This window comes from Eriocheir sinensis, chromosome 31 (genome assembly GCF_024679095.1).
Source record: "Eriocheir sinensis breed Jianghai 21 chromosome 31, ASM2467909v1, whole genome shotgun sequence".
In the NCBI taxonomy this organism is placed as follows: domain Eukaryota; kingdom Metazoa; phylum Arthropoda; class Malacostraca; order Decapoda; family Varunidae; genus Eriocheir; species Eriocheir sinensis.
The window spans coordinates 10,738,085-10,756,543 of NC_066539.1; the positions used below are offsets into that span (position 1 = coordinate 10,738,085).

An 18,459-nucleotide genomic window follows, 5' to 3' on the forward strand; every position below is an offset into this window, starting at 1 on the left:
GCTCGGTAAAAGCTGGAAAAATAGCTTCTTTTATGGGCTATTCAGCCAAATATCATGAACTGTGGCAGAGTGCAACAAATAGAGAAAATTTATGTGCTAGGAAACCTTATCTTATGCTGTGAATAAAGGTAATTTTGTTAGCAATGTCTCTTAAGTGGCTACATTTGTCATATATGAATTCAGTAGACTCATGTATTCAAAACTATAATTGCCACCCAAGAGGAGATGGGGGCAAAGAGACACCTACAATCTTATAAATATTTTATAGGTAGGATGCTGCAAGAGGTGCTGCCTGTTGCAGCCAATGCCAAAACACTGGTACTCGGCAAGACATTTTTTATGATGGGTGGAGCAAATTTAGTAGATATGAAGTTTACAAGTATACTAACATAACCGTTTAAAATTGAGATTAGATGAAGTTATGGATGGAAAGAGCAGATGATAACTGACAGATTATCAGGAGCTAGTATGTAATTGTAGACTGTCTGACCTCATGAAAGTTCTTATATCTTTGTGTACTCCGAGAGATCTGCCTGTTCCAAGTTCGCAAGCCACTTTCTTCAGCATTTGTATGATATCTGTCTTTTCCCCTGTACCTCTTGTCCACTGAAGTGACGTGTACCATTTTGGGTAAAGTTATTGTACATTGCAGTTGCCAGAGCTTGGGACGAGGCCGTTCTTTGGACGTAACAGACCATATCTTGTTTTGGATTCCTATTTTCTCTAATCCCTACATCAAATACCAGTCCCTTCAGGATCTTCCTTACATACCGATACCCATTATGATGTACCTTTCTCTTTCAAGTGAATGTGATTTTAGCTTTTCTAGTCTTTCCCAATAATTTAGGTGTAAAGGCCATAAATCTCATTGGGGAAAGTACTCTGAGGTGCTTCTTGCTTGAGGATGTCAAGTGATACATGGTGACTGCAGCTGGTAGCAGTACTCAAGTTTGGGGCATACCAGGGCCTTTCACAGTATCAGGAAGTCTTTTCTCTGGACCTAAAGGCCCTCAGGATCCAGCCTGCTAGTTGCCATTGTATCAGTGATGGCAGAGTGACAGTGGCATCATTACTCATGTATATTCCCAGGTATGTGAGGTGTTCTTGTTACATCTTCATAGGTCTGATCCTGCTTTCATCTACAAAGGAGGTTGCCCCATAGTATTTCAGACTTTTATTGATGTCCCTCACCATTACGAGGAAGACCAGAGGCCCTAGCACTGACCTATGCATAACACCTCTTGACATTGCTTAGGGATGAACAGCTTCCTTCCACCACCATGCTCTGGTACCTGTTTGTGAGGAAGCTCTGAATCCATTCCCCAACTTTACATGTTATTCCAAGTCTCCTGATTTTATGTAGCAGGAAACTATGACCTACCTTGCCAAATCATCATTATCATCATCATGATCTATCTTGTCAAATGGTGTAGCAAAATCAAGGTATATCACACTACATTTCTTTCATTCTGTAGCTTATAATTTAGTCTCATACTACGCTAGAGGCTATGACAGATAGGACCATCCTTCTTTGGCTGTCTGTCTTTCATATGGCATGGCTAGTTTGTTCCAGTGTAAATACTTCTTCCTGGATTCTGACGATGGCAGGAGGGCGTGTGTTCTTTACAGTTCTTTTGTAAGCCATTTTCTTCATCATCATAGTCCTTTTTGTGTTTTGGGATTTGTTTTCTTAATTTGCAGGATTTTCTCATGCATCTCCTCATGACAGATTTGAAGGCATGAGTGAATTAGTATTTTATGCATTTCTGTGGCATCCCTTATGACCAGGGGTTCTTAACCTTTTGGTGAACCCAGACTTCCACTGGATTCCTCAGTATGGTCACATACCTCCTTCGCTAGACTGTCAAAATCATCACCACCAGTCCTATATAATTTATAATATATAATAATATTCAAAGATTGAGGCCCAGCCAAGCATTTAATTGGTTGTCATACCCACAAAGGGTATGGATACCCCCGGTTAGGAACCCCTGCTCTAGATGTAGAGCAAGTAACTATACTTCTAAAGGATTAAATAAAAAATAGAAAGAAAAAACAACATGTCATACGTGTGTTGAAGATAAAAGACCCAGGCAGTGAAAGTAATTATCAAAATGCTCCGTTAAAAAGTCGAAACTCTGGGCCATGGACTTGCATGGAGGAACTTGTGTAATCAGCTGAGCGCCGTCACCGAGGTAAGATGTTGGCCGCCCTCAGAAGCTCCGCCCGGCTCTCCCAGGTGTGTATTTACCCTTTCTTTGCCGCAGATCTCCTGGAAATCAACAGGAAAGAGTGTAAAGATCAAAATAATACCAATCTTGTTTCTAGTTTTAATCACGTTTTATCAGTGGGGTTTTTTTTTTTTTTGGCCCTGGCTTAGTAACAGTGAGGGTTTACTTAGCACTTATACTTTCTTTATAGGAGCAGTGATTAGTGAGCTATATGTATCCGTTTATTTAGCTTTTCCCTTGAGCTACTTCCTTTACTGTAAAAAAAGAGCTGGGTTGACCATGGAACCGCAGCCTCTGGGTATTATTTAGCAGACCTGAGTAATCTTATTTCAGGGACTGACTATACCTCTTTCTCTATAACCATTTCCTGTGGTAATCTCTAAACTAGGGAGTTGAGGGAGGACAGGTGTTGTGGTCTGGTTAAATCAAAATAAGGGGGGGTGAAGCCCCCTCCCTGTTAGGTGGTGATCGATTTGCTTAAATTTTTAAAGTTTTCAATATGGCAGTTGAAGCAGCAGCTCAACTCTGGCATTTAGTGTGCTCACAAATATCAGTCTTTTGCTGCAGTGAAGCACAGAATACTTTCATTTCTTTCATTAGAAATAAGAATGAGATGTGTAATATAACTGGGTGATTATACTATATACTGTAACACGTCAGCAGCAGGTCGTTAAGGGAGGTTGCCGTCCTCATTGCAACAGGATGCGTACTGGTCCTTGCATGTCGGTCACCACGGCATATGGGGGGGGGGTCTTGGCCTGACTCCAGGTGTGAGGTCAAGGTGTGAATCTTACCATGGTCGCTGCCCGGCCACCCGCTGGACGGACACTAAACGACCGCCGGTAGTCATTCGGTCGCACAACTACTCTGCCACCTATGTGGTCGGGGAGTGGTGGGTGTGAATCGCAGAATTTCGGGGTCGCGGGTGGTCGTTAGCAGGTCGTAATGTCAGTGTGACTGTAGCTTAAGTGTTAACAGCCTGTATCTGTTGTTTCTTGTGAGTATTTAGCTGGCAACACTGTATAAAGGAGTTTTACATTTTCTTTGAGAATATCCTGGATTTTATTAATAGTTTTGAACCACAGTTGGTCAAAACCATGGATGTCAAATCCACGGATAAGGTGGGCTGACTGTATGTTCAGTAAACTTTCAGAAAGCTGAAAGATATTTGCCAGGTGCAGAGAAGGGTTAAGCACTTCTCTAACACTCTTCATGTCCAACATTCTGCTTCATTCCATTATCTACACCTTTACAATCTTCCAAGCTTCTCTTATTCCCTCACCCACATACACCTGTGAATCATCATGTGCTGGAAAGGATTTGCTATAAATGAACCCCTTTCAGCACAAAGGTTTACAAGGCCTTGCCCATTTTGTGTTCACTAATTTAAACAGACAATACAATATCAGGCAGATACTGTTTATGCAGCTGTACTAAAAGACACTGGTGCACACAGACTGTTGGGAGGCGTCTGCAATCAACACTTGTTATTGCAGAACATGATAATAACAAACTAACTCCGATCACACTCAATGCTATAAGTGCTGCGAAGAAACTCGGTGGAGATGTGACGTGCCTTGTGGCTGGAAGCAACTGTGGAAATGTAAGTGACAATTTTTGTTTCATAAAATTTGTATCCTTGTGCAAAGTGACATAATTCAATTGTGATATTTTGGAATTGATTTCTTGATGGGAGCAGCATAATACCTAGTACTTTTTTTTCAGGTTGTTTCTGAACTGTCTAAGGCGGCTGGCATCTCCAAGATCCTTGTGGCAGATGCACAGGTTTTGGAGGGTTTTCTCCCTGAACGTCTTGCACCACTGGTAACAGCCACTCAAAGCCAGTTCAAGTTTACTCACATTGTAGGTAAGTATAGAGCTGTAATCTTTAAAAACTATATCTTGAAGGTTACTATGAATGTTGGCAATGCTAGAAAGTTTTGAATACACACACTCACTGCCAAAGCTAAACTGAGATTTGGCGATGGGAACCCATAAGTGTAGCTCGCTTTCTGTAAATCACAACCAGGTAAATACAGCTAAGTAAATACACATGGACCATCAATGTGACTTCAAGGGAGGAAGATCCTGTGTTACTAATCTATTGCAATAACTAAGTAAATACACATGGATCATTAATATAACTTCAGGGGAAGATCATGTGTCACAAACCTACTAAATTTTGATACAAGAGCAAGGGGGACTGTGTGTATCTGAATCTGAAAAAAAGCCTTTGATGAAGTTCCACATCTTTTATAGAAACTGAGAAACATGGGATGACCAAGAGGAAACATCTTAATGTGGACTGTTTAACCTTTAAAGAGTTGTGGTCCATAATCATAATCATGGGCAGCGACTATAGTCTATATTCTGAGGTCTAGTAAATAACCTCACCTATTGGGTGGAGTAGGTATAGTCGGTCCAAATTAGCTTGGTCAATTTGCACTGAGAAGCCCCTCCCCCATTCTGGCTAAGCTCTGCCCCCCCCTTTCACCTGATTGGCTGTTGATGACATCATAGATTGTATCAAAGACAAGTACCAAATATATATGATTGAGATAATCTAGCTTCTTTCATGATTAAAAAATATTCGAAACTTAATTGAATAACGACATACATATCTTATTCCTTAATACAATGATTCCTACCTGTATTCAGTTATTATTGAATATATTTTTTTATGTGATTATATTTGGTATGCCTATGTGAATGAGCTATGTAGGAAATAATGACGGAAAGTGTGCATTACTTTATAGATACCCTACCATCATCGCCTTCAGTGCTCATTTTGCAGGGCCCGTTCTCCCTTGAAAACTTGCAGAATTATGATTGTACTTTGTTTCTTAGGTGATGTCATTGATTGTTTAAGTAGAGTGTCGTTATTCAATTAAGTTTCAAATATTTTTTAATCATGAAAGAAGCTAGATTATCTCAGTCATATATATTTGGTACATATCTTTGATACAGTCTATGATGTCATCAACAGCCAATCAGGTGAAAGGGGGGCGGAGCTTAGCCAGAATGGGGGAGGGGCTTCTCGAAGCAAATTGGCCCAACTAATTTGGACCGACTATAGACTCCACATCAGCCTTGTAAAGTCACTCCATTGGTTGTTTGGTAAAGTAGCTGGGATTGACTGTGTGGATTCAATTTAATGACTATCTGCTCTCCTTTAGACCTCTGGCATGGAAAGACCACACATTTCAGTCTCCAGAGACCCCACCCAAACTCAACATATCCCCATTCCCTCTCTCTCTTTTCATATGCAAATGGTGTATTAGATATGCATATTTGTCTTATTTATTTTTATTATTATAATTATATAAAAAAATGAAGTAGCTTTTCACTAAACATGACTACCACACAGTTTCTTCTCTCTCTTCCTTTTCATTATCTTTTCAATTGCACAGTGACCTTCAGCTAGAAAACCTGTGGTGGAGAAGGACCCATCCACCTGTATCACTTTTACTTATATATAATGCATTTTTCATTGATGTGAATTTGTCCTTTTTTCAGCTGGTGCTACTGCTCAGGGAAAGTCATTGATGCCTCGTGTGGCAGCCAAGCTTGATGTTTCTCCTATCAGTGATATTATTGAAGTGAAGGCTCCTGATACTTTTGTCCGCACAATTTATGCTGGCAATGCTTTGATGACACTTAAAAGCAAGGATCCTGTCAAGGTTGGGTTCACAATTATTGATAAGTGTTACCTACTTCATATTGATGTGCTACAATGATCCCTAAGTTTAGTGAAGTTTTCTTTCACAGATTTAACACTAGTAAGCAAGACTATCCCAACTCTAGGCACAGAAACAATATGAAAGCTTAAGGCATAACTTTCTAAATGTTAATGACATATTTAAAAGCCAGTTGGATGTCTGCTTCTATGATGACTAGTTTTATTACACTTTTTTATTTTATTTATTGCCAATGGAGAGGTCAGCACTAGCATTCCTGTGTGAGAACCCCTTTCTGTTGCTATAACATTAACAGATAGTCTCCTATTCTACTTGCCTCACTTACTGTTACAGGCTTTTGAAATTAAAACTCACTACCTACTCCTGTAATGGATTAAGCTAGTTGTTAGCTTGTACATCCTTTATTCAATAAAATGGCTTTAGTACTAATTCTTATTTCCACTGTTCAGGTTATTACAGTGAGAGGGACGAGTTTTGAAGCTGCCCCAGCGGAAGGAGGCTCTGCTGCCAGCGAAGATGTTGCCCTTGGAGACCTTCCTACTGACCTTTCTCAGTTCATTGGCCAGGAACTCTCCAAGTCTGACCGTCCTGAGTTGACAGCTGCAAAGGTTGGTAATGAAAGTTTCAAAATTTGTTGTTTCTATGAATTATAAGCAGTTGTGCAGCTGCTGTGAATATCAGTAAAACAAAACCAGTTGAAACAACTTGAGCCTAGTAATGAATGCTTGCCAACAAAATGTACAGGGTTGTTGTATTAACTTTTGCCAAAACCATGCAGACAGTCATCAGCGGTGGAAGAGGAATGAAAAATGGTGAAAACTTCCAGCTACTCTACACCCTTGCAGACAAATTGAATGCCGCTGTGGGAGCATCAAGAGCAGCAGTAGATGCCGGCTTTGTTCCTAATGACATGCAGGTACAGCCTCAGGAATAAAGCAGTGAATATAAATTGTGTACACGAACAGCAAAATCAACACTACCTTGTCTACTTTTCTGTATCTTTCATCTCTCAACCATAAAATCCATTTGTTTCTGTCTTCCAGCCATCCCATGCCATATATGTTGACTTTTATAAACTCTTGTCATAAACTCTGCATCCTTGTCACATGCAGTGTTTCACCAACCATTTTGCACTCAATGGCTTTTGCCTTCCCATCCATACTGCACACATAGATTTTTATTCCCTTGCACTAGTGGTTCCTAAACTGGTTGGCAAAGCTAAGTCTAGCAGTTACCTTTGTTCAGTAGTTTAGTCACCTTCACCTTGCGAGTCTTACCCATCTCAGATCGCACATTGACTCATTAATAAGTAATTATAGTCATGACACCCAAGTCTACGGCATTCACTATTGTGCTCTGGCAGCCTGACCTCACACACTGTTCAATTTCATGGATAATATATGACAGCCTAGCTTAAGGAAATATTTGTCTGTCAATAATATACAGCAAGAATGATGAATAGTGTCAGTTTTAGTTGATTTTTGCTTTCACAAAATTATGTTGCAGACAGCTGTCTTGTCAGTTTATAAGGTCATTGATTATAAATGTTAAATAGCCTTGGCACTGCCCTCCACCCAGAAAAGTAGAACACAACAGCTGTCTGCAACATAATTATTACGAAACTAAAAATCGATAGCATTTGTTATTGCGGTCTGCAGGTTGCCTGAACGCAATAATGCACACCTCTGAAACAGGCACTGCAACTATAGTGGTTTTGTTCACAACATTCCCATTCTCTGATTCTAATTCCGTGTCAGATGAGATATAATGAATCATCATTATAAGTTATTTTCTTCTTGAACATATTAATATAGTTTTTTATCACTACTAAGATGTGCAACATTCACCCCATGTGAACTATTGCTATGATTCCAGTTTTAATCAGTTTGTGCTGTGCAGTGTATTAGTGATGATACTGTGCCATGTGACTGGTATATGTATGACTGTGCAGTATGTGACTATTACTAAATATGGCAACTGTGTAGTCATTAACTTTATACTCAACAAAAAATAAGGGGGGGGGGGGGGGGGATGGGAGGTTATAAATATTGAGTAAAAGCCAAAAGTGCCATCACATAGGTATAGTATCATTTCTACAAAGAGAAAATAAGTCATAATGGTTACCTTTATTTGTATTTTCAGATTGGTCAAACAGGCAAGATTGTGGCACCTGAACTCTATGTTGCTGTTGGTATTAGTGGTGCCATTCAGCACCTTGCAGGGATGAAAGACTCAAAAACTATTGTTGCAATCAACAAGGATCCTGAAGCCCCCATCTTCCAGGTAGGTATGATATGAACTGTATGCAAGCAGGGTTCGAATCCCGGCCTGGGCAGTTGCACACGCTATGTTCACCCTGAACCTCCTGAGGCCATCTAACAGATGGGGTAGTCGATAATTTTCCTAGTGGCTCAGAATGTTCCAGGCACCCACACAGAGAGCCCACCGGAGGTTAACTGTAGTCTTGGCATGACGAGGTTGTGAGATGCCTGCACCACACTGGCAGTCTCCAAGAAAAAGGGGTGGATGAGTTCAGGGTAGGAATGCTCTCCTTTCCTAACCAGATAACATATAGGTTTGAAAATTCATTTTCCTATGCCCCCACCCACCATGGAGCCCCATAAAGTGAATGTGGGGCAGACTTGGACGGATTAGTCTGGAGGTATTTCTGCTGTGCAGTGGCCCGGTCAGCTGACGTTTTCTGTGAATCATGTTCAAAAGAACATATATCCGTCGATGACTAAAGTATTTATTATAACTGCACTTTTGTTTCTCATTGTAAAAATAACAATATTAAAACATAATATGATTGACAAGTTAAATCAATATCTATTTCTACTTAAAAGTAATTATATGGTCCCTGAAAGTCAAGACCAAGGTTGCCCATCAAATGTAGCATCCCTGTGTGTTTAGTTCACTCAGTAGCTTGGCACGAGTTTTTGTCACTATTAGAAGAGGGAAATTGAAAAAAGTGTAAAATCGATCCACCCTACAGTGCAGTGAGTGAATCTACCAATCAACCCTTTTGTTTTGCCCGGGGTCCTGGCACTGGAAATGTTGCTCTGCCAGACTTTCGTCACGACCATCATAAGTAGATCCCCTTGAGTGCCAACCATTGCCGACGTCGGCGTCCGACGACGTCATCGTTAATCCTCTTCTAAACCTCTTAATCCTCTTCCATTTCCTCTTAATCCTCTTTGAAAGTGGAAGAGGAATTTAGAGGAGGACTGAGAGGTTTAGAAGAGGATTAATCCTCTTCTATTTCCTCTTGACCCTTTCCATACTGTGACACCGACGTCTGCATCACGGATGGAAAGGGTTAAGACAGACATCTGAGGGTCGTAACTTATTTCCAATGGGTGACAGATGTCGGTGAGGGCTTAGATTGTTTTGAAATTTCCAAAACTGTTGGGGTGTGGCCCGACATCAGGAGGCTGCGGGAGTCATGATCATGACTGTGTGACTGCGGCCTTACCATTTCAAAGTCTCAGTTGCTCAGGGTAAGAGCACAAAGCAACATATGGTTTGTCACAATTGCAAGTAAAGTGGGTCTGTCAAATTGTAGGTGCATCTTATATGGCAGGAAATACAGTATATGCAGCCTCTGACGTAAATAGCGGTGGACACTTGGCTTGTGGTCACCTAGTCTAGCCCACTGACCTCTCCTTGCCAGGAGAGGCTGCCAGTCTTGTCTGGAATAAAGGACTAAAAAGGTGTATTGCTAACTGCAGCACACCTCCCAGGACTCCCATCTCCCAGCCTAGCATGGATGCCACACATGGCAAACATGTGGGAGGACTGAGGTTAAGGGTGCACCAACCTGTCCTCAGGATTTGGCACATCCAATGGATAAAAGAATTGTTCAGGAAGAGGAAAAGTACAGAACAGCTCGGGGTGGTTGAGTGTGCTTTGCGACTCATCCAGATAGGCCTGCCCCTTCCAGAATAGTAGGTGTATCCCCCTCTACTAATCTTGCCACTGCCAGGCCTCCTCATTCCAGTTCCACCAACATTGATTGGTATGTCAGTTAGTGAGCCTCCGAGAAGCTCATGATGTTCCAAATCCTCTTAAAAGTTAATCCCGGGCTTGGCTCTGCAGGCTGACATCTTATCTTCACCTTCCTGACCACTCCCAAAACAAAGACAAGGGAATAGGGGACCCTCCCTCCTTCAAGCTGCAGAGGTCCCATCCGTTTAGCCCTGCACCTGTCAGTGATTGCAGGCTTACTCTCATCGAGGATACTGCTGCACGGTCAGGCCACCCAGAAGAACCAGATAGGGGTTGAGGCTCACACCATCCAAGCAGCATTTTTTATACAGAGACCAGCCCCTAAGATTCATGTATTAACTTAAGTGAAAGACTTTGGGAAGCTTTCCCTTCTATTGCATGTGAATTTCATCAGTGTAACACTTATCTTAATTACAGGTTGCTGACCTAGGGCTTGTGGCAGACCTCTTCAAAGCAGTTCCTGAGATGATAGAAAAGGTTTGATTACAAAGTTGTCAAATGTGATCAGAACACTCTTCACGAGTTAGTGTAATTTAATTTTAGCCATTTCTTTGTAATCCAGTGCATAGGTCAAGTTATGTTTGTGTATAAATATTGTACATTTGAATTTCATACTTTAGAGCAGGGATAGTAAAACTTCAATGAATTATTTCAAACTTCTGAATGGATTTTAAGTTTGGAAAAATTGTTTTGTTTTAGGGTGGAGCTGCTGAAACAATGCAATATAGTTAAGTGGGTATTGGAATAAAAAGTTTCTGTATTGTCACTTTCATTCTTCAAAATCCTTGCATAAAACGTCTTGCCCAAAATAAGACCAAAAAGTACAATAAAAGAAACTAAAATAAAATTTTCTCAGCTGACTTGTACTAACAGTAAGGGTAAGTAGGTGATGACGCATGGAGTAACTTTGTTAATCGTTTAAAAAGTATAACCTCAACGGTTCTGTCAGGACTTAAGTTGTTACTGCAGTAAGTACATCACACCTACATCTTGTGGCTAACTTTGAATGCCAAACCACATCTTCACTGCACCTTACAAAGAACAACTGTTGTCTGCATTCACCCCACATGACTAGATGCCAGTGACAGAGTTATACAAGCTTATTGCAGCAAGTAAATCTTGCATACCTGTGTCACTACTCTCATTATATCCAGAGTATGAACTACTCTGTTCCAAATGAGGCTCTGAAAATACAGTAGTACGGACATCCGGTTTCCCGGAGTTTTCTAAAAATCTTGGTTTGTTCAAATCAATACCAGTCAGCTGGTCCCAAGTATTTCCTGCAAATAACTGTGTAGGTGCTTGACTCTTCTTACTTCCAGCTAACTGCAGAGAGCAGCCACTATTTACTGTAGGAATTGATAACTCTTCCATCATCATATACTCTCTAAGATAATAAGGAGCTGCAATGCTACTTGCCCTCCATGTGTGCTCACTTAATCTGTGTCTATTAAATACAGTCTCCTCTGATATAATTTCACTTTTGACAAGTGCAGACGGTAACTTTTTCAACAGTTTTTTCTTGTTATACTTCATATTGATAGGTCCACAAACAGCACATGAACCACAACATTTCTTCCAATGCAAAAACAGAGGACTGAAGAGGAGACAGATGACATTTGAACAAAACTGAAACTCATTACATGAAGACATATGAATCACAGAGCTCTTCATGATGCTGCAGTGCTTCATGGTGCACTGAAAACAGAGTATACAGGTTAATACAAATAAACTTTTACCACTGACGTGGTTACACAAAGTATATTGTATATATATATTCTACACATTGTCAATAAAACCTATTGTTATGGTTGAGTTTGTATCGTGTAAAAATATATACCTGAACCCTGCACATAAACAAGAATGAAGATGATGCTGGTTAATTAAAGTTTGCCTTAGGAATTTGGACAGCATAGGGGTGAGTAAGTTAAGGGGGCTGGCCAGGCGAAAAATGAAGAAAATCAGTCAACATTGAAAAAAAAAAAAAAAAAAAAGTGTATGCCCTTTGAGAATCTAATTACGAAGTTTTCATCAAAATTCGTATTACTTTTTTTCTTAAGGGTATATAATGGACCCCCCATGCATCAAAGCGATGCGTTCAGGGGCTCACTCAGAATGCGAATGAAAGCTTCCATTAAAAAATCTGGAAGAAATGTAAAAAAATCAAGTTTGCTGGAGCATCAAGAGTCTAATTCGTTTCCCAAATCACCATCCCTCACCATAATTTTGGATATAAAGTAAATTTCTTGCAACATCAACTATTCACTCGAAGAGAGAAGCGACATATGCTCGCTCCACAAGCATTCCGAAACAAACCTGGCAACAATGAGTAGCTTGGCAGCTATGAAACCCCTTTGTGGATACGGTGCGGGGCGCTGTATTGGCCAGGCTGTAGTGAGTTTCTTTATGTGCACCATTTAATTCTGCATGTTTTCATATATAATACATGATGATTGTATCGAGTTTATGGCTGAAAACTTGTTATATTCAATAGCAACATTTGAAATTTGGTGCGCGTGGCGTTCCCGAATACAGCGCGGGGCGCTGTTTTGGGTCGGCCTTAGTGAAGGGGTTAAAGCAGATATACTAAGTAATAACTCTAAAAATATAAGAAAATGGCCCAAACCACCAAACTTTTTATTTTAGGAGGTCAACGGTGAAGGGGTCAAGGACAGCCAAAGACAGTTTAGTGTAGGAAGAGCAGTTATGTCTGGGAGGTTTGGTAGCTTCCAGTCTCCAATTGCATGTATGTACGTACAATGAAAAAAAAAACGAAACATCATTCCTCACATCCAGTGATAACCTTACTTGCTCATTAATTAACTATCCATTACTTATTTGCTTGTACCTTTCATCTGTCTACTCCTATGCCTGGATTTTGTGAACAAAAAATATACTTAAGACATACTGACACTCACCTCTCCTGAAGCTTTATTATCAGGTTCTTCACATGCAACACCATGAAGAAGGCAATCCAAGCGGTCCCTGAGGTGCTCAGCCAACATGGTGAACCCAGCTGCAAGTTTTGGTCCTTCCTCTGTGCCAAAAGTTCAGGAATGACATGATATATGCCTGCATCCTCTATGCTCAGTTAATGATAAAAATATTATCTTAGCCATGGTGTTCATACCTTGTAAATGTACACATTATAATTTTACTTGATCTTATGGAACTTACTCTTTGACACAAACTCAGTTGCAGTTTCTGGATGAATGTCTTCCTCAGGCCTGTTGCTCCATAAAATATGGTTAAGGTTTTCTCCCAGGTCATTATTACCAAGTGGAAAATCCCACCCTGTTTGGCACACGTCAGAGAAAGTTTTTTCAACAAATTGGGTACGGCATCCACTTTTCTCCTGCAGGTCATCACGTTGAGGAGATTTTGATGGCTTATATTTGTCACCAAACAAAATATGGCTCTGGAGGCCAGCTATTGTTTTAGGCAGTACAGTGGCTTCATGGCTCTTGGAGGCACTGGTGGGAAGTGAACTATTTCTAACATTAAACTTGGAGGTAGAAGGATTGGTTATATTTTTGCTGCTGCTGTTTGCCATATATGGACCATACTTTACTGTATTATAATTAGATGAGTAGCCTCTGGTACCCTTAATGTCAATCCTTGCCTGGCCATAGCACTGCCTGAGAGAGGTACAAAGTGGACAGTGAAACACTTTGCAGGCATCCCAGTGTTTCGACAAAGTTTTGGAGATTGAGCAGCATGGAATTCGACACATGGTTTCCTCTCTACACCAGTAACAGTGTCTTAGGAGCACTTTTGTCTCATGACAGGAGTCCACACCACACTGAAATTCAGTTCATAAAATCAAGTGTTTGTATTGCCAAAGAACAAAATATGTCAAACAAATATTTATGGCCTACAAATAAAATAAATGTCTACTACATACATATCAGGAGCAGGGAGGTAAATAATCAGCTGGTACAAATTGATTGTTTTCACAGCATTAATGCAAGAACTATGAAAAAAAAAATCACGATAAAACCAAATTAAATGATATGTTGCAATTACAAGATAACCTATTCAAAGAAATAAGAATACAGCAAATAGTTTAATAAAAAATGTCATTTCCCTTTTTTAAAAACTGGATTGTTGAAAAGTGGAAATACTATAGAAAGAAGACTGCCTCAGGAGTTACCTATGAGATTAATGAAGATTGGTTCCAGTTAAGCTGGGTAAATAATGAAAAAAGATATATGATGTACACTTCAGTAAACAGATCTCCAAACTTGTGTCTGTGTAGCTTTTTTTCTGAATGTGCATTTAAAAAATTCTAATTTATCCCTAGGCCATACCTTCACCATCCGACAGTGACGTGCATGAAGTAGTAACTTAAGCTGCTGCTCTGGAGGAAAACCTTCTTCCACTGCCGCTACTGACCCACTTGAGTTTTGCTGAATTCTAGATGAACGCGGCAGTGCAGGACTCTTGACATTCCACCTTTCACGGCTCTTCAGTGATCTGGCAGATGGTATGGAACTGAAAAAATCTTCATCAAGTCCACGACACTTTCTTGTTTCACGGACTGGGGCCGTTTCCGTTTCTTGTGATTTTGATGCATTAGTGAAAGACTCAGTTACCTTGGCTGCATCTTCATCCTTCCAAGATTCTTTTATTTTTGGTTGGGAAAACCTTGATATTATATCTGTCAGTTCTGGAAAGTGTCCACTCTTGTCATCTGAAAGCCTCGACTCATTTGTTAAAAAATTTGTTATATTTGATGTATGCACCTCTAGTTTTGGTTGAGCAAGCTTTGATATTGTATTTGACAGTTCTGGAATATGTGAATTCTTTTCTTTTGGAGGCTGTGAATCATTTGTTAAAGACCGAGTTGCATTTACTTCTCCTTTATCCTCCCACAATTCTGCCGCTTTTAACATTTTTGTATTACCAAGTTTTGACATTACACTTGGTCGTTTTGGACCCTGGCCGGGCATGAATAGTCCAGTAAAACATTGGCTTTGGTTGGTATTTCTCATTTGCTTCACCACCGATGCATTTTTTTCCATATCAAGACTTGACTTATTTTCTAATGAGAGACTGGGACATACATTAAATTCAATTACCATAGTATCAGGGAAACCATTTTCATTTTCCTGGCTACTCATCAAAATTGGATGTAGCCTACCACAATCAGAAAGTGGATTGAGAAATTTCATCAAAGTATCTGTCAACACGAGGACATCTTGGCTTCCTTTGTAGTCTTGTATTGTCAGGGCAGGGTTTTTTTCCAGTGATGCTTTGTCCACTATTTTAGAAACCTGCACCACCGAGTCCTGTAAGTGTTCAGTTTTAGCACTCTGAACATTATTTACACTTGGTAGAGCTAAAGGCGTCCCTGCTCGAGGTTTGGGTTTAATAATCACTTTGGGGAGCTCCAATACCTGGGGATACTCAAGGAGGGTTGATTTATTCCTTTTAAAAGGTACCTTATCAATTTTTTTCCTTGTATTCTTTCCTCTCTGTTTAGACATTACCATTTCCTTTCTTTTTGATTTGTTTTCATCAAAATAAGATTTCTCATAATGTTGCTGGATTGATTTTGTGATGAGTGATGAGTTTGAAGGATTTTTCATATGAAGCTCTGACTTTGAAGAGAATTTGTCTGCTTTAAACATTTTTACTGATATTGCATTATCGAATACCTTGTACACAGCTCCACCTTTGTTGTCTGACTCAGGCTCACTTCTTTGAGGCATATGATATTCTTCCTTAGGACTTTCAAGTACAGGACATTCTGGAGTACACAGAGTACCATAACTTATCTTTTCTCTTTGAAGAGGAACCACCTGCAACTTATTTCTTATTAGTGGAAATTTGTGCTTATAAGTTAATTTATCATCATCATTTACTGCTAAACTTCTGTAGTTTTTAGATGGATGAAAATCTTCAAAAGAAACTGATAACTGATACCCATCTTTTGTTGACTTGTCTGTTGCCTCACAGCTCTTTCCTCCAGAGTCTTTGGGATTACGTCTTGTCATTGCATTGATCAAGAACTCACTCTCATATGAAGTGCATGTAGATAATCTTTCTGTAGTCCTGATAACACTGTCACCTTTTTCTGATCCAAGTAGACCCACAAGCATGTCCCATACATTTCCTGTGGATGATCTTTCTCCCGAGACACCAAATGACGAGTCAGATGCTGAAACCTGCCATTTCAACTGGGCAGTTCCTTCCATCCTTTTGGGAGGCCATTCATATCCTGGGGGTGGGTCTATAATGTCTGTTAAATACTCTTCCTGGTATCTCATTATTTGCTCATGGGGGTCCACATGTCCTCTTGAGAGTGTTATATCTTTCAAGTGATATTCTGATGATAGGGACCACACATTTTCAACAGCCAAAAGAGGAAGAGACAATGCTGGTGAGCCAGGCAGTGGTGAGGATTTTCCAGAAGTTCTCCTGTCATCTTTGATATAAGCTTGCCTGAAGCAGTTGAGGGACATCTCAAGCAGCCGTTTCAAGTTTCAGCACCTGAACAAAATATCCGAGTCAAATAATGGAACTATTTACTGTAAAAAAAGCCATTAATTAGCTTCAAGAAGTCATTACTAAGCCCCTTTTTCTGGCCTAATCATTAGATAACCCCATTGCTTTTTATCAAGAGAATTAAACAAGAATTAAAAGTACAAATTAGGTTCTCATATTGAACTCACCCCTATCACATACTCTTGTATCATGTATAAATAATATAATAACAAGGTAGATACGTCTAAAAGTTTTATATATGTCGTTGTTCAATTTTGTTTCCACTAAGGAATCAGATAACACTTCTGGCTCCCTCTCTTTTAGATACTCATTAATCTCCAGTTTGTCTGATGGAACTCCACCCACATTTGCATATGTTGTTTTCAACTCATTACTTGGGATGGATGGGGAAGGTGCACGGGAGCTTACCCAGAGGGACAATCAGAAGTGGAGGTGGCGAGTGAGTGAAGCAACGTGCCCCCAGGCCTATGCTCCCCTTTTTTTAGTTAGTAAAAAGAATATAGGAGGTCAATGGGAGCGAAGCCGCCAAAGCAGGTGGGAAGCTTGAGGGGGCGAAGCCCCCACTGGGGGTTGGTATAGATTTAATTTATTATATTGATTCTGACACTAAATTGTAACCTGTTTCATCGTGCGTAATGGTGGCATGTGGTAATGTAACTGTGGTGACCGAGGAATGGCGACTATGCAAAACATGGCGCATCAGACATATCAGACAGTGGTAAGATTAAGTAAAGAAAAATATCAAACAAGTAAATTGTAAACAGTTAAAACAAAAAAAAATAATGGTTACGATACGTAAGAAAAAATAGTGCCACCCATTGGAGTGAAGTTGGAGAAAGACGGGAGTTTTGCCAACTGTGGTAACCTGGAAATCACAGTGACCTTCAGTGGGTCCAACAATAATATGCGTTACTTGCCGCCTCAGGCGCTCAAGGGACAGCTAGTGATGGAGATAAGCGCCGAGGCCAGGCGTACGTAGCTTTAGCGTACGCCACAAACTTCACTAAGGATACCCATATTGAAACATTTACCGCACCTAACAGTCATCACTTAGGTCCACAACATCAATTAAGGCTCTCTGATGGGATAAAAAATAAAAAATAAAAAAAGTGATCCAGAGGCTGTTTCCATACCCATGTGGGAAGAGGCGGTGGAGGCGAGCACTGTGCCGAGCAGTATCCATCAAATGAAGGAAAGGCTGGATGAATGTAGATATGGAGACGGGAATATTAGAGCTTAGCTCGGGTCCTGTAGACTACAAATAGGTAAATAGGTAAATACAACATATGGTGTCAAACAATGCAGCGAGCCATGACCCGCCTATTTTTCCTAACGCAAACTGGATTCACTGTTTTGCATGACGACCCAGCTCTTTCTCGGAGTCTGCGGCTGTTGTCAAAGCCTAGAAATAATAGCGGTGGATAAGAAAATGCAAAGCACATACCTGGGGCCTACGCAGTACCTGGGGATGGCGGCAGGAATGAGCAGAGTGGCGGTGCCCGGCTGTAACGTCATCTAACCACTCGAAGCTCCGAATAGGGAGTCGTGATTCAGAACTCAAGGTTTAGAGCTTCGATTTGTAAACTAGGTAAAACTATTTCGCACATGAAAGAGAAAATATACTATTATAACTCTCCTTAACTGTCAAGAAAATACATATAGTCCTGACATATGAATACCACTTTCTTTATGATTCCAAAATACTGGTTATATGCTGTAGATTAAAGGGATGGGAGTCTTTCATGATGAACTATAACAATTTTACAAGGCAAACGATCACCAAATCCACTCTTGCAGGGTAGTGTGCAAGAATGACTACAGCAATGGGTGAACAAAGAAAGATTTTAACGCCATCTTTGTGCTAAATTTCCCCGCGCTCTTCAAGCACACCACAAGCATCCCCTCTTTGTTCCACAGCCATGCCAGTCCTCTGAAACTGAGCACACATATGTTAGACACGCACAATTAACCGTAACAACAGATGAGAGCCAGCAGCCAGTGGGGTTAAACGA

The 18,459-nt window shown here is 40.3% G+C and overlaps 2 protein-coding genes across 3 annotated transcripts; one reads left to right on the forward strand and one right to left on the reverse strand.

Annotated features, from left to right (window-relative positions):
* Nucleotides 1–2,133: 2,133 nt before the first annotated feature.
* Nucleotides 2,134–10,697, forward strand: LOC127005914 (electron transfer flavoprotein subunit alpha, mitochondrial-like). The gene is made up of 8 exons (XM_050875300.1): nucleotides 2,134–2,239; nucleotides 3,688–3,834; nucleotides 3,957–4,098; nucleotides 5,748–5,911; nucleotides 6,379–6,537; nucleotides 6,708–6,845; nucleotides 8,072–8,212; nucleotides 10,355–10,697. Exons 1-8 carry the CDS (start codon nucleotides 2,201–2,203, stop codon nucleotides 10,418–10,420), a joined length of 996 nt encoding a protein of 331 aa, XP_050731257.1. The 5' UTR covers nucleotides 2,134–2,200; the 3' UTR covers nucleotides 10,421–10,697.
* On the reverse strand, nucleotides 10,690–17,982 carry LOC127005912 (uncharacterized). 2 transcript variants are annotated; one of them, XM_050875296.1, is made up of 5 exons: nucleotides 17,892–17,982; nucleotides 14,248–16,432; nucleotides 13,115–13,739; nucleotides 12,856–12,974; nucleotides 10,690–11,635 (listed from the first exon to the last, which is right to left on the reverse strand). In XM_050875296.1, the coding sequence occupies exons 2-5, from the start codon at nucleotides 16,402–16,404 to the stop codon at nucleotides 11,009–11,011; spliced, it is 3,528 nt and encodes a 1,175-aa protein (XP_050731253.1). In that variant the 5' UTR covers nucleotides 16,405–16,432; nucleotides 17,892–17,982; the 3' UTR covers nucleotides 10,690–11,008. The 2 variants fall into 2 exon arrangements, with proteins under 2 accessions (XP_050731253.1, XP_050731254.1); XM_050875297.1 differs by lacking the exon at nucleotides 17,892–17,982 and adding an exon at nucleotides 17,581–17,759.
* Nucleotides 17,983–18,459: the final 477 nt, after the last annotated feature.

Excerpts from the sequence above, each read along its gene's own strand:
- LOC127005914 (XM_050875300.1), top strand. The coding sequence starts at position 2,201 with ATGTTGGCCGCCCTCAGAAGCTCCGCCCGGCTCTCCCAG. Across the intron at positions 5,912-6,378 it reads AAAGCAAGGATCCTGTCAAG|GTTATTACAGTGAGAGGGAC; the intron begins GTTGGGTTCACA and ends TCCACTGTTCAG. Across the intron at positions 6,538-6,707 it reads CTGAGTTGACAGCTGCAAAG|ACAGTCATCAGCGGTGGAAG; the intron begins GTTGGTAATGAA and ends AAAACCATGCAG.
- LOC127005912 (XM_050875296.1), bottom strand. The coding sequence starts at position 16,404 with ATGTCCCTCAACTGCTTCAGGCAAGCTTATATCAAAGATGACAGGAGA. Across the intron at positions 13,740-14,247 it reads GTCACTGTCGGATGGTGAAG|TGTGGTGTGGACTCCTGTCA; the intron begins GTATGGCCTAGG and ends ACTGAATTTCAG. Across the intron at positions 11,636-12,855 it reads ATAATAAAGCTTCAGGAGAG|TGCACCATGAAGCACTGCAG; the intron begins GTGAGTGTCAGT and ends CTCTGTTTTCAG.